A 16641-nucleotide genomic window follows, 5' to 3' on the forward strand; every position below is an offset into this window, starting at 1 on the left:
ATCACCTGACCCAAGAATCACTTTTATTAAGGGAAACACATCAACACTTACTAGGCAAAAACTAGTTTTTGCTTACTGCAGCACCCCCCAGTGGTCAATTGGCTCAGGTTTTTTTGCACATCCTGAGGAAGGAGTACTAAGTCTATGTACCAAGCTTGGTGTTGATACATGGAAGCCTTGCTGAAATATAATCTAACTTCCTGTTTGGCGACTTTTCCATCTATTTTGATTGGCTGTGACGGAGGAATGCTTTTGAAAATCAAAAATCCATCTGATAACTTCTGAGGCTTGGTCTGAACATCATTTGGGCCAAATTTGGTGAAGATTGGACAAAATGTGTGTGCCGGTGAACATTTTTAAAACATTTTTTTTATGGCTCAAAACTTACATGCATAAATGTACCTCAAAGTTTAACAGATTGATGGCACTAGAGCACTCAAGTTGAGACAAATCTAATGTGCTGGAGTACAGAGCCCGAAGACCAAAATTGTACCACTGTCCAAATACTGCACTGTAATATCATAAGCCCTGTAGTATTAAAACACCTAGTAGCTTCCTTAAAGAACGCCAAGGTATGACCTTTCCTTGTGACAACCATGTTGGCTATCCCTTAGGCTGTTATTATTTTCAAGAAATAATTATAGTTTGTCTCTAATTACAAATTCCAGTATTTTATTATGTGATGCAAGTTAAACTGACGGGTCTATACTTTCCTGGTTCAGTATGGTCCCCTTTCTTATATATTAGTATTATATTACTGCTTCCAGTCATCCGGTATTTCTCCAGTTTCTAAACACTGTCCAAAATACTTGCTTGCTAGATTTAACAATGATCTCACTTAACTCTTTTAGCACTTTTGGGTATATGCAATCAGGGCCTCCTACCTCATTTATCTTTGGTCTATGTAATTTATCTCGTACTTCCTTATCCCCTTTCTCAATATCTGCTAACACATTCTACGTATGGACTTCCAGCCCATTAGTAACCACCTTTCTGGTAAAACTCAACAAAGTAGCCATTTTAGGCATGAGCAATTATTTATACTGATAAAGCAGTGCTTCCTTATTATCCTTAATACGCTTAACCTCCTCTTTAACTTTCCTTTTTCTGCTATAATATGGAAAGAAACATTTAGGATGATGTGCCTTTCAAATAAATTTTGACTACACTTTTTTAACCTTAGCACGCTTACTACAATATTCAATTCAATTGCAATACTCGCTGTACTGTCATTTTTATATATCTTATACAGTTTATTCTTTTTTTCCTAACTCGTCCCCATAAGGTTTATTCTGTGACATTACTTTTCCACAGCTTTGGAACATGAATTTACACTGCATGTATAGTCTACTTAAATTTGATTGCATCTTTTTAAGTTGGCACACATGAAATGACTTCATGCATATGTATTGTATACCTGAAGTGAAGGTAATTTGTCTGCACTGATATAGCCTGTAGCTCACATACATAATGCCCGTGAAGGGTGTTGGGCTATACACACATCAGTCAAATAATTTTCCCCTGTGGGCTGCACAGGGGATGGGGATGAACAAATGAATCCTCTGATGCATAACACTGGAAAGGATATTTTATTAATATTAGTTTCATAATTTTCCATTTCATGCTCATTTGTGTCTTTTCCTATGGAAAATTAAATGCAATACATTAAATACAATCGCTACAGTCGCTGATGGAGTGTTCACAGCTGAGGTAAGAGCTGCAACCAGATATAAAATAAACTTCACCTTTGTGGTGGTTACTTAATAATGTTAGGTATATTAAGAAATCCCAACAAAACGATATGAAAGCAGTAAATAATTATTTAATTCACCTAAAATGCATGTCATCGCTATATGGTTATTTTTGCCACTTCATTCAGAAGTTGAAACTTGATAGACTTTGAACAAATTGAGCTAATTATCTGCAAAATATAGGTATCATGTGAAAAGAGAAAGAATAGATGACACAGTACTATTATTTGAATAACCTTTATAACAAATGTATACCATGAATTCAGAGGCATTCATTACCTATAATAATAATGCGATTATACTGTAGTAAACCTATAGTCAACTTAACTTTATTATATATCATTTATTAATTACAATTAAATTTAAATTTGGTACACAAACAAAGATATTTTACAGATTTAGACCATTAATCTTTTTAGTAGTAGTAGTAGTAGTAGTAGTAGTAGTAGTTCTTTATTTCGGTCCTTATTAACAATTTTTGCAGAATGAATGTATATAGAAATAATGAATAAAAATATTGACCGAAAAGGTGTAGGCTGAAGCTTTAGCTTATTATACCTTCCCTTTTTACATAATATGTTCACATATTCAGCCCCCTTATTTGTTTAACACCTTAATTTTAAACAGTTTTAAAGTTGCAAAGTATACTACACATTTTTAGTTCTTTGTCACAAATATTCCACAAGTTAATCCCTTTCACAGATATACATCTAACCTTTGTATTTGTCCTTACCCTTTTTTTAAACATACCTCATCAATTTCATTCATAAAAGGCAAATATTGCATAAATGTGATTGATTAGAATGTGTTCATCATGTTTCATGAGCACACAAACTGTGTCTCAGAAGTCAGTAGATGGAAGTGGTTGGTATTTGACTTTTGGCCTCTTTACTGTATAAATCACAGCTCCACACACAGTGGCAACCACAACCAGGAGAACGGCAGCAATGAAAACCAGGTTCATGTTCAAGCCCATGTTGGAAACTGTAAACAAAGTTAAAAACACAATGAAGTTGTATAAAAATAGAAATGAATTAATAAAATGAATATCCCTGAAACCTACCTAAATTTGAGTGAAGCAAATTAATACCACATACTGCAATGGTATTCAAGATATGTGTCTACATTGAATGTGTTTCATGTGTCACACTTGAGGAGAAAATGCTGTGCAAATTTACATACAAATTCACATTGTTAAAGGTACAATAGGTCATTTTGGACTTATAACACCCAAGAGAGGAATAGTAGCAACACACACCTTCAAACCACAATAATGTTTATCCCTCCCCCTCTGTGACCGTGCTGATGTTGAAATGCCATTGGCTGTGGCAATTAGAACCAATTTTTCAACCAATTAGCTTGAATTGAACTATCAAATTATTGTTCAGCTGTACGATTTTTTGGTACAAGTCAACATGAGTCAACATGTCAGTGAGCCTTTTTCAATGATAGGAAGGGATTTACAATGGCCTTGTAACAATTTTTTAACACAAAAATCTTACCTATTGTACCTTTAAGGGAACACATTGTTATACTTGCAATGGATTTTTCACAGCATAACACCCTCAAATGTATCCAGGGCTATGTTACCTGTGATATCTGTGGTCCTCTTTATACGCAAAGGCCCCTGGGAAATAGAGTGTCTCACACTCTCTGTGGCAACAGCCCTCCTGTGGTGATGATGTACAACGGGGGCAGCTGTGGCATTGATGCAACCCTGAGAACATCTGGTGGTGGGGTCCCCTGCCACACACAGGATGACTGAGCAGCTTATGAAGACCTAGAATCCATCAGAAGAATATGAGAGCTCTGAATAAAAAAATCAGGTAGAATGACACAAGTAGGCCCGGCCAAATATATGTCACCAATTACCTCCTCATGTTGTCCAATGAATTTGAAAGCCTCAATTCCAAATTTGAATTCTGAAGGGTTACTTGGATAGACCACCACCGTCTCGTCCAAAGAGCAGCTGGGGAAATAAAACAGCTGAAGTTTTTCCTTTATTTTACACCATCCAGATCATAATGTTTGTCTTCCCTGTCACACAGTTTTACAGTAATTTTACATTCCTCATACATATGGCCGTGTTGAATTACTCATATTGTTTCAGGGTTGAATTACAGTATGAGTAAATCAACAAGGTCTTGTTGGCAAACCCCCCCCCCCCCCCACCACTGCTGACATTTTCCTTTCCTTGCACCAGTTGTCTTACCCATTTCCAAATATGTCATAGAAAATGTGATAGTTGGGGTCATCAACGGGGGTTGCTCTGCAGGACTCCACAAAGACTTTAGTATTGGCAATAGAGGAAGTAGCTTTGATTTCCATGTAGAGCATCTCTTGCAGTGCCACCTCTACAGGGTAGGAATCTGTGTCCACCATTCTGTTGAACAAGTTACTGTGGAAGAACTCAAACTGGTAGGTGAACTTTCCAAACCCTTTTTCCGTGAACACGTAAGGAATCTTGTGTGCACGGAACTCCAGAGACACGCGTCCCTTCTTGGGGTACGTGCATGAGAACCCAATCTCCACCTGGTGTTTCCTGGTAATGACATCACCAATGTTGTCGAATGACATAATTTCATTTTTGAAAATCAGGTTGTCAGCGTCCTCCTACAAGGCAATCGGAGACATCAAAGAATATTTCTCTGCGGCAACATCACAGCTTTTATTTAGTGTATTATTTGAGTGGATCAAAGGGACTGACCTCCAGTTCAGTTCCACAGGAGCTAAGGGACACGGCAGCGATCACATGGGTGCCATTGGAGATGGGGGTGCAGGATGGATCAATGAGACGTAGGTGATCTTCATGAAGTCCAATTATTGAGGCCTTCTCCACTTCCACTGTCATTGTGGTCTCATTACAAACCACATTGGCATTCCCTAGACATTCATTGTAGGGAAGAAATTGTTGGTGAGGCCTACAGTAAAAGTTCCATGATCGTTATAAGAGGGGGACATTCATTTTTGACACTGGAAATGAGTAAGATCTCTGAACACTGGCTACAGATGGGGAGCAGGAAAGTATAGGAATTTAAAGTGGCTATTGGTAGAAAAAAACCAATTATTTGGGATAAATAATGCTTCAATGTTGAATTTTCCTTTCTTTTAAAAGTGAAAAATTTGGTTGGTTGCTGGTGCTGGTATAAATATGTGTTTTGGTATAATAGTATAGTTAACAAGTTGTGTTAATATACACAACTTGTTTTCCAAGTTGTGTATATCACCTCATAGCCTTCTAAAGCCTACTAAAGCCTAGCCTACTAAAAAAATGGGGAAATCTTTCCAGGACATTTTCATACTTTATTTTGCACCAAAAATAACTTTTTCAAATAACTAACATTTAACTTTGTGTCAATGTAATGACTAGTGAACAGCTTATTCATGCCTATAGAGTTCAATACTAACCATATGTGTGTCCAACAATGACAATGATGCATCTCATTTCAGAATGAAAGATTCTGGACCTGAAAGTTTAGACATAGTCATGAGACAGACATTAAAACATTAGACATTAGACATTATTAAAAATTATTATTTCAGATAATCTTGGAATTATGATTTTTATTTTATTCAGTTGTTCCATTCATTGCATTCACTCTTTCTACCAGTATACTGCCTGTAAGAATAAAAATGCTATTATTACAAGTGGGTAGCACTGTAAAATAAATTGGACCAAGACTGTGAGTTTTATGTTGACTCAGCAAGTAACAAACAGGATTTCATAACTTTTCGGAATAATTTGATCAACAACTTTATCACTTAAACTTACCCCGATAGACTCTCTGCAATAAAGCAAATGGGAACTTGATCACCAAAGTCATTTTCAGTTGGTGTCCACCTGATTAGAGATTCTCCAACTGATCCATTGATAGTGTTGTACTTTGTGATGTTCAGAGGACCACTGATGATAAAGTTGTTCATCCTGTAAGGAGACGCATTGTGATGAATATCAGAAACCTATTTTGAATTATCATTTGCATTAAAAATAAAAATAATAATAAAATAATAATTATATATATATATATATATATATATATATATATATATATATATATATCAATTATTTTGTATATCTAATGAGTTTAAATACTTAAGTAATAAACTCATTTAAAATAGCAATGTATTTTTGCCCCATTGCAATAACAGAACTTTGACTAGCATATAGATTTTTTCATCCATTTCATATCCAGATTATATTGATCATTCTATTCTTTTAAATTTCATTAATCACCTATTTGGTACCCAAAATATACAAAAACAAAATTAAAAAATTAAATGGACAATAATTAATGTGTTTCAGAACAGAACAGGACTGCTATCTTACTGTACCATGATTGTGTTGCTGCAGCTTTGAGCCTAATTTCCAGTTCCTGATTGACAGAGGCATTGAGGATTTCTCCATTTCTTGGAGTTGGGTACAGCAACTGGGGCAGAATTAGTCCCGCGGTACAGGAATACACTGGTGGGTCAACTGAAATTCAGTGGAAGAAAAATAAGAGGCCTTTTAGTTTCCTTGTATTCACTGCCAATTTTGGAATACCTATAGTCAATTATAGATTAAATTTACCTTGAATCGCAAAGTGCAGAGGGATTTTGCTCAATGGACCAGTAGAGGGACCATGGGATGTTGTTGTCAGAGCAAGGGTGGTTGTAGTGGGCTGGGTTGTTGAACGTGTGGTCGTGGGTTGGTACCACCACCAGGAGGAAGGTGTGTTCTGGTGATGGCTCTTCCAGTGTGGTGTGGGTGTAGTGTTGGGCTGGTTCCACCACCAGGGGGAAGGTGTGTTCTGGTGATGGCTCCTCCAGTGTGGTGTGGGTGTAGTGTTGGGCTGGTTCCACCACCAGGGGGAAGGTGTGTTCTGGTGATGGCTCCTCCAGTATGGTATGGGTGTAGTGTTGGGCTGGTTCCACCACCAGGGGGAAGGTGTGTTCTGGTGATGGCTCCCCCAGTGTGGTGTGGGTGTAGTGTTGGGCTGGTTCCACCACCATCCTGCTGTAGGGGCTGCTGTAACCATATGCCCATAGGACCTCTTGTGTCTTGTAACTAGTGGAGACTTGATGGACATTGTACCATCGGTGTAAGACAGAGTGATTTGTTGTCTGGGGTAATCCTCCAGGACAATCTCAAAGGCATGAACACTTTGAGAGGCAGTGTTTTTGTTAGACAACGTGCAAGCATTCTGAAAAAAAAGGAAGGAAATTAGCCATATTATCAAGAAAGAACAGGTTATATGAGGGGAATTGCTAAGCATAGTTGATTCCTACAGCCTTCTCCTTCTCATAAAATTCCCTGGGCGTAGGGACAGAGTGCGGTTAAGATTTATTCTTAGATTAGAATATTGTCCTCTGTCATTTCCAGTAAGTCTCAAGACTGAAATTGTTAATGCATGCAACATGGATTAACACAATAGTATGAGCTCAAATAAACACCTGCACTGACTAGAGAATGTGGCTGTGGAAATATTAATGGATTTTTAAATTCATTTATTTATTTAGTACTCAGTGAGAGTCAGGGCTCTCTTTTTCTGAGTGGCGAGTTTACAGAAATTTAAATCATATTTCTAAAATGACCAATAGGTACAAAAGCATTGAGTTTGAGGGACTGTTGTAGTTGATTCCAAGTGAATGGAGCATAGTATCTAAAGGCAGTTTTCCCTAATTCAGTATAAATTGCAGGCACTTGGAGCAGGAATAAATCCTAGGATTGAGTTTGATAAAGCTTAACTCTCCAATTAATAAGGCTGTGAAGATATCATTGGTTGTCTGTGGCACATGGCCTTATAGATGAACATAAGCCTGTGCTGCTCCCTTCTCGTAGAAAGAAAGGCCAGTCAAGGCCATTTTTTAATACAAAATGGAGTGCTGGGTTCTATATATACACCTATATATACCTGTTATAAAGCTCAGTGCTGAATGATAGACAGCATCTAACTGACTTAAAGTAGACAAAAATGTTTATAGATGACATCGCCGTGAAGCGATACAGAAAGAAGGGTTGCCTCTATAACTCTCTGCCAACATGACATGTGGAAAGGCCTTATTTCTATAAAAGAAGCTTAACTTCAATCTCATCTTTTTGCCTCCATATGAACCTTAAAAGTGAAGTGAAGATTGTCATCAATCCAAATGACAAAATATTTGTATTTAATAACTCTCTCAATATGCAAACCATTTAAAGTTCCATTTATAGTTTCACTAGAATTGTATCATCTGCACTCAGATCAATATTACCAGTGCCTATGGGTGAAACAATATCATTAATGTAAATCGTAAACAAAACCGCCCCTAAAATTGAACCTTGTGGGAACCATTCTTACTTGATCCAGGTGGAATCCTGGATGCTGGTAGCAGTAATAGCACTCATTGGAATGAGAATTGCCATATCTGCATCTAACTTGGTCCTTATCAGGGTCATGAGCCAGCAGGTATAATGTCCTATGACAGTTCTGAGGTATCCTGTAAATGATAAAGAACATCATCATTGCTGTTGCATATCTTCAAGGATATTTAAACAAAATCCACCCAGTGTAAATATAATAATAATGGTGGAAAACCAGCAGTTCTCAGACCTTGAGGACCGTGATCTGATTACCCTTGCTTTTGACTAGAAAACCACAAATGCCCCAATGGCACTGTAATGACACCAGAGCACACACAAACAAATACTCAAATCAAAAAATTAAACAGGCAAGTGTTTGTGAGAAGCTATGACGTTACCGGATGAAAGGCAGAATTGTTGTCACTGGAGATCTGTTGGGCTCCTGTGTATCGGACCTGATCCCAAGGTCCACATGTGTCAAAAGCCTCCATGGTGCACCACTGCTGAGTGAATTATAAATCCAACAACACCCAGATTTCCTGTAATATGGACAAAACATTGATTTAGAAACCTCACTGCTGAATTGAATTGGCCTTTCTAATCCCTGATCCTGAAAGACTTACCGCATTTCAAAAGGCTTGTTGTTTGGAATATTTCTTGTCATTACTGCCTCAGACTGACACCACCCTTGTGATCTATAACTGACTCCAGTAGGACTGCGATCCACTTCACCTAATTCAAATCGATCGATGTTCCCACAGTTTCCATTGGAACACTGCCAGGTGTTCCCCTGATAGCAGACATGAAAAGTGCGCTTGTAGCGGAATTCCACCTGCAATTAAAACAAAATTATCATTGCCCCTTGAAAATAACTGTATTGGTGTATTTTAACAAACTGTACGTTTAAATTCTTACACACAACAATGACTTGTGAGGAATGAAAATGTCTGGTATTTACAGACAACATAACTGGAGCCTATTTATCTTAACCTCCTAAGATCTGGCGTACACATGCGTGGACTCCACATTTTGGGCTGTACAACCATAATACTTAATTCTTAAGACCGAGAGTCCACATATGTGGACATCATTTTTCTCAAAAACTACATCATGTCAAAAGATGATGCTTAGTTTTTATACTTATCAGGTCCCAATAAGCCCAAATAGCAAAGAGAAATAAAAAATGCATACCAAAAAAGAGTGCGGGTCTTAGGAGGATATATATTAAATGCTTGGGTTTTTTTTTTTTAATCTCATTTACTGTGGGCTCCAGAATTATTGGCACCCTTGATAGTAATGACAATACGGATGGAAAATGTGTGATGAAAAATACGTTTGTTAAGAGAGTATTATTGCCTGCCGGTCACCCGGTAGTTCTCAGAGGTTTAAGCAATAGATCCCATTTCTTATAAAAATTTGATTGTGGCTATCTGGGATTTCAAACATATCGGAGGATGATCAATTTTATTATTTCATCTGTATTTACAAAGCACCACAGAAGTAGCTATTTAGAACATTGCTTTAAATCGGATAAAACACTGAATTTGCTTCCTCACCCTGAACGATCCATCTGGGTTCTTTCCTTTCGGAGTGAAGGTCAGGACTCCACTATAGAAGTGGGAGGCCAGAGCCCCACAACATGAGGCCAGGAGCAGCAGCAGTGTGTAGGAAGCCATGGTGCTCCAGTCGAATCAGACCTGCTGAATCAATACCGCTGACCGACAGACACCATCATTTATATGCTCTCAGAAACACAAACCAGTTGGATGACTTACAGTAAGTCCAACAAAGCACCACAGGAATGAGGAAAGATTTGAAAACGAAAATAAGGAATTCATTAACAATGCTACAAATGTATTGAATTATTTTGATTTCCTTTCCCAGGTAATTGATTCCTAGGAATGTATTTGCAGTAAATGTCATCCAAGGTTAGTTAGCTCATTAGCTAACTCTGAAAATATATAGTTATATAGTTTTTCCTATATGTTTTTACATACCATATAGATTATTATCTGTGTTGTTCATTAAATGCAGCCTTTTACCTCTTCTATTTTAACAAGGGTACCCACAATTCTTGAGCCCACTGCATATCAAACATGAAACATTTCCACATTAAAAATATAATCTAATTGCATGGAGATTGGGAGATAATTTCATGATAATTTCATGTACCTTTTCTTCAAGCCCACTGTATATCAACCATTGTTCATTTTTGCATGTGAGAATGTTAAAAACAGCAGTTTTAAATAGTACTGATCCTGCTGCAGGAAGGACTGGGCTCCTGCATGAACAAGTGATGTGAAGCATAAAACAATAAAAGCAGGTCTTGATCTACAAGGAAGAGTCAAAGCCATCACTGTTTAAATTAATATATTCAGTGCGTCACTGCTTGTGTGTTTTGCGTTTGTGGCAAGAACCCAACTCTGTGTCATCTAAGAATGTAAGAAAACAGAAACTGGAATCCAAATCTCTCCTGTCAGTCAAAATGTCCTTGTGGCACTGATTCCAGCCTCTCACTGGGGATTAATACATATACACAGGAACTCAATATTTCCTCAATATACTTCTCCAGCAAGGAAGAACTTCATGTCATGTTCAGTTTGACTTTCTATTTTAGTTGCATGTTGGGCTCATTGTGAAGATGAAGTGTTGACCAATGATTTAATGTAATACAGTATTTTTTTATCATATTCTTAAAAAGACCAATAGGTACAAAAGCATTGAGTTTGAGGGACTGTTGTAGTTGATTCCAAGTGTATGGAGCATAGTATCTAAAGGCAGTTTTCCCTAATTCAGTATAAATTGCAAGCACTTGGAGCAGCAATAAATCCTAGGAATGAGTTTGATAAAGCTTAACTCTCCAATTAATAAGGCTGTGAAGATATCATGGGTTGTCTGTGGCACATGGCCTTATAGATGAACATAAGCCTGTGCTGCTCCCTTCTCATAGAAAGAAAGGCCAGTCAAGGCCATTTTTTCATACAAAATGGAGTGCTGGGTTCTATATATACATCAGCTGTTATAAAGCTCAGTGCCGAATGATAGACAGCATCTAACTGACTTAAAGTAGAGAAAGATGCATGTCTATAGATGACATCTCCGTGAAGCAATACAGAAAGAAGGGTTGCCTCTATAACTCTCTGCCAACATGACATGTGGAAAGGCCTTATTTCTATAAAAGAAGCTTCAATCTCATCTTTTTGCCTCCATATGAACCTTAAAAGTGAATTCGTCATCAATCCAAATGACAAAATATTTGTATTTAATAACTCTCTCAATAAGTCCAACAAAACACCACAGGAATGAGGAAAGTTTTGAAAACGAAAATAAGGAATTCATTATCAATGCTACAAATGTATTGAATTATTTTGCTCCCGGGTCATTGATTCCCAGGAATGTATTTGCAGTAAATGTCATCCAAGGTTAGTTAGCTCATTAGCTAACTCTGAAAATATATAGTTATATAGTTTTTCCTATATGTTTTTACATACCATATAGATTATTATCTGTGTTGTTCATTAAATGCAGCCTTTTTTCTTCTATTTTAACAAGGGTATCCACAATTCTTGAGCCCACTGCATATCAAACGTGAAACATTTTCACATTAAAAATATAATCTAATTGCATGGAGATTGGGAGATAATTTCATGATAATTTCATGTACCTTTTCTTCAAGCCCACTGTATATCAATCATTGTTCATTTTTGCATGTGAGCATGTTAAAAACAGCAGTTTTAAATAGTACTGATCCTGCCGCAGGAAGGACTGGGCTCCTGCATGAACAAGTGATGTGAAGCATAAAACAATAAAAGCAGGTCTTGATCTACAAGGAAGAGTCAAAGCCATCACTGTTTAAATTAATATATTCAGTTCGTTTCTGCTTGTGTGTTTTGTGTTTGTGGCAAGAACCCAACTCTGTCATCTAAGAATGTAAGAAAACTTTTGTTTCAGAAACTGGAATCCAAATCTCTCCTGTCAGTCAAAATGTCCTTGTGGCACTGATTCCAGCCTCTCACTGGGGATAATTACACATACACAGGAACTCAATATTTCCTCAATATACTTCTCCAGCAAGGAAGAACTTCATGTCATGTTCAGTTTGACTTTCTATTTTAGTTGCATGTTGGGCTCATTGTGAAGATGAAATGTTGACCAATGAGTTTTGAGGCATTTGTTTGGATCTAAGCACATTTATATCCACTTTCTCTCATTCCACTTTCCTCGTTCCATCACTTCAGTACAGGTTGAACTCTCATCTATCCATAACACTTCCAGAGCTCTACAGTTTTTCATGTGCTTTGTAGCAAACTCTGACCTGGCTGTTCGGTTCTTGTGGCTTATCAGGTGGAACCTCATCACGAGGATGAGGTTATGCTGGTGTAGTCTTCTCTGTGTTTATTCTGGTGCAGTATTTGTTTTCATACAACTGCAGGTCTTTACAAGAAAAGGAGACGTCAGTTGACAACCAAACAAGTCGAATGAATGCCGATAATTGTCATGCAGGAAGATAATAGATCTAAGCCACACAATACAATGCCATTTTTATTTCCTCATTCTCAAATGGCACGGTGTTAGACAAATAGGCATTCCTTCTACTTCTACTACTCAAAGAGCACTCTAGGTAAACTTCTAAATGCTAAATGCTGAGTGCTTGAAGTAGAAGCATCCATCCATCCATCCATCCATCCATTATCTTAACCCGCTTATCCTGATCAGGGTCACAGGGGGGCTGGAGCCTATCCCAGCATACATTGGGCGAAAGGCAGGAATACACCCTGGACAGGTCGCCAGTCCATCGCAAGGCACACACACCATTCACTCACGCATTCATACCTACGGGCAATTTAGACTCTCCAATCAGCCTAACCTGCATGTCTTTGGACTGCGGGAGGAAACAGGAGTACCCGGAGGAAACCCACGCAGACACGGGGAGAACATGCAAACTCCGCACAGAGAGGCCCCGGCCGACAGGGATTCGAACCCAGGACCTCCTTGCTGTGAAGCGGCAACCCACTGCACCATCCATGCCGCCAAGTAGAATCATATAAACTTTAATTATACTTCCAGTAAGCTAAAGTATAGAACACTCTTTTTCAAGTATACTTATAGCATAGCAAGGGCTGTGAGGGCCTATTACCCGAATGGCTATAAGGGCCCATCTTTGAAATTGATGAAGTTCTATAAATATAATTTTGCACCACACTGTCCGATAGGAGCGGGCGACATGGCTCAGGCAGTAAGAGCAGTCGTCTGGCAGTTGGAGGGTTGTCGGTTCGATCCCCCGCCCGGGCTGTGTTGAAGTGTCCCTGAGCAAGACACCCAACCCCCAAATGCTCCTGACGAGCTGGTCGGTGCCTTGCATGGCAGCCAATCGCCGTCGGTGTGTGAGTGTGTGTATGAATGGGTGAATGAGAAGCATCAATTGTACAGCATTTGGATAAAGGCGCTATATAAAGCCAACAATTTACCATTTAGGGGCACAGGACCCTTATTCCTCAGTTTTCTGTGATTTTCAACAATATGGCCTTTACTAAACATCCAGCTTTACTGACCAGTAATCCATAGTATTTTCCCCTTATCTTTTTTATTTTATTTATCCGGGGGGCATGCCCATGGACCTCTTAAACAATTACAGTCTTTTACAATTACAATGAAATATTGCTGGGTTTTCACCTGAACATCTTGATATCTATGGAGGTGGTGAGAATCATTTGATCAAACACCCAAAATCCACTGGGCAAACAAACTACAGGTGCTAAGGCAAGAAACGGAGTTGGATGAAACAATGCTAAAACATGAAATCCACTCAGCAAAGCAACTTTCCAACAAAAAAATAATGTCTCATATTTAGGTGACAGGCAGTTTAGGAATATTGTTGCATTTGCATAGCAGAATGAATAGCCAGACGTGCATAAAACATGCAACGAGCATTTGTGTTGCACGTAAATCTTTGTCCGACATAAATCTGTGCAGAATGCAAGCTTTCACCACAGGGACGGGCTACATCGCTCTAAAACTGTGTTTTTAGCTTATCCTGGGGTTATTTATGTGAGGATAGTTTCTTTCAGTGCATGCATGGGTTAAAGTTTGGTGGCACATTGTGGGAACCTGGAATAACATTGTATAACAGATCAAGATAAAGATATTGAGGAAACATTTTTTGGAATGTAACAATGTTATGACAGGTGTGTGTGTGGGTGTGTGTGTATGTGTGCATGTGTGCGTGCCGTGCGTGTGTGTTCTTTTCTGTATTTGTCTGTGTGAACATCATATCAGGAACAAACATTTGTTAATTAGTTAAATTAATCATTTCTAATATCATAGACGGGCGGCCAGCTCTAAGAAGAGTCCTGGTGGTTCTTCCATTTACGGATGATGGAGGCCACTGTGCTCATTGGGACCTTCAAAGCAGCAGAAATTTTTCTGTACCCTTCCCCAGATTTGTGCCTCGAGACAAAGCTTCACTTAGTAAAGTAAATACTTTCCGGATGCACTGTACATTGTCACCACCGCTAACAATTGAGTGACGCTAATCTGCTATAGAACTCGCATGAGGATGGGACCAGAGAAAGTTACTGACTTGACAGTTAGTTCACCAGAGAAAGAGCAAAGACTGAAGTTGGAGTTGTGTTGTGATAGCTGAGTTTTGTTTTGTTCAGTGTGGAATGAGGTGTGTTTATGAGACTAGGCAGTGTTGTCTTGGAGCCAGGTGTTCTGCATTATCAAGATGCCAGCCCCATGGCTTCCAGTTTCCTGGCATCACTGAAGCCACATACAGTATTTCATTTCTTGAGAAATGAAAATGACATTTTCACTCCTGCTTTTGCCTACTGAGAAAACTGTCTTGCTGACTTATTTCCAGTTATCATAGCACATCGTAAAGAAGCATGAGAAGTAAGTTGCTTTTTGATCTTGGTCATAGAAACCCAGACTAATTTAGCACAGAACCGCAACAAGAATAATTAGCTTTCTACCAAAAAGCATGTTCTTGTTTAATTTTGTATTTATTTCCCTTTTTTGAATATCCACGTGGCAGGGTTCAGTGCAGCAGAATGAATCATAGCAATCTGAGGCCATGCCTACTGGTTACCTGGGTCACATTAACTAATCATCCCAGGACTTAAAATTGTCCATTCTTTCCACAGTTGGTGTTTGAGACCCGGGAATCCCTATACGGAGAGATATTGTGAGACCTAGGCTGAGACCAAAATAAGAAACTTAAACTGAAAAGCTTTTGTAGGGTTTTTGTTCATTTTATCTTATTTTAATGTATTATTTTTACTTGGAACCCATGAGGGGGGAAGGAGAAGATTTGATTTGATTATTTAAAAACTCACTCTCTAAATAAACATCTTTTAAATAAAAACTGAAAATCTGCATTTAACCTCATGTGAATTCTGTGATTACAAACCAAAATTGTGAAGTACACAGCCAAATCATAAAAATCTTTATTTTATTATGGAGCTCACTGTACAGTATGTTGTAAAAATCTGAAATGTACTGGCAAAATAAGAAGGAGCTGCTTTCCTAATGGTTTATAGTGCTATTTTTCACTAAAAACCATTTTAATTTTCATCTCAAACTTCTCTGTGGATGATTCATCCCCATACAGGTGCCAGTTCCTGTACATCAGGCTCTAAAATTAAATGTTTCTCACAGATTTTTCATATTTATGGATAGAAGGCTAGTCATTTTAGAGACAATAAGACGGTTCCAAAAAGAACTAAGGGTACCACTATGTACTGTACAGTTGACAAGCAAAGAAACCCTTCAACCCTTCAAGAACTTTCAAATAAGTTATATTGCTGAACTGCATCATGAGATGAACACAGAAAAAATCTGGAAAAGAAATTCAACAACATTTAAGAAAACATTCAATCAAAATGCAACCAGTCATGTCACACATCATTCATTTAAAATCTTTGGCCCAAATAATGTATTTAACCCTGAAGCGACCAACATCTTTCACACACACTAATGATCAACTGGGGTCAGAATTTCAAAGCCCCAATCAATTCAAAACAGCTTTTTAAATTAAAATATCATTAAGCATGTAAATACATTCACAACGTATATGTCTATATTATTACAATTACAGCACATGTAGTAATCAGGAACATCATCAACATTGGCTTTACATAGGGCAATTGGGGGGATAGTAAGCCATGACACATGTAGCCCATGTGATGTCAACACAAAACATCCACTTTATTAAGTTGACCTGTACACCAACTCGTTAATGCAAATATTTAATCATGTGACAGCAACTAAATGCATGAAAGCATGCAGATGTGGTCAAGAGGTTCAGATCTTTTTCAGACCAAATGTCAGAATGAGGAAGAAATATGATCAATTTCATATATCCTTTTTTTGAATGTGATATGATTACTGTTCTCTGATATCTATTTGTGAACTCAATCAGTCAGTAATAAATAATAATAATAATACATTTTATTTGAAGTGGCACCTTTCTGGACACTCAAGGTCACCTTACATTGTGCAAAATACAAAATAAACATGGTAAAAACATGATACAAAATATCCCATTTAAAATCATCAACAAAAAAG

At 37.9% G+C, this 16641-nt stretch overlaps 1 protein-coding gene across 1 annotated transcript; it reads right to left on the reverse strand.

Moving 5' to 3' along the window:
* Positions 1 to 1972: 1972 nt before the first annotated feature.
* Positions 1973 to 9787, reverse strand: LOC133111714 (uncharacterized). Its single transcript, XM_061222265.1, has 13 exons — positions 9630 to 9787; positions 8697 to 8905; positions 8472 to 8612; positions 8072 to 8210; positions 6322 to 6934; positions 6084 to 6225; positions 5524 to 5676; positions 5160 to 5218; positions 4459 to 4634; positions 3964 to 4364; positions 3624 to 3720; positions 3342 to 3531; positions 1973 to 2735 (listed from the first exon to the last, which is right to left on the reverse strand). The coding sequence occupies exons 1-13, from the start codon at positions 9747 to 9749 to the stop codon at positions 2593 to 2595; spliced, it is 2583 nt and encodes an 860-aa protein (XP_061078249.1). The 5' UTR covers positions 9750 to 9787; the 3' UTR covers positions 1973 to 2592.
* Positions 9788 to 16641: the final 6854 nt, after the last annotated feature.

The sequence above is a fragment of the Conger conger genome, chromosome 15 (genome assembly GCF_963514075.1).
Source record: "Conger conger chromosome 15, fConCon1.1, whole genome shotgun sequence".
Taxonomy (NCBI): Eukaryota; Metazoa; Chordata; class Actinopteri; order Anguilliformes; family Congridae; genus Conger; species Conger conger.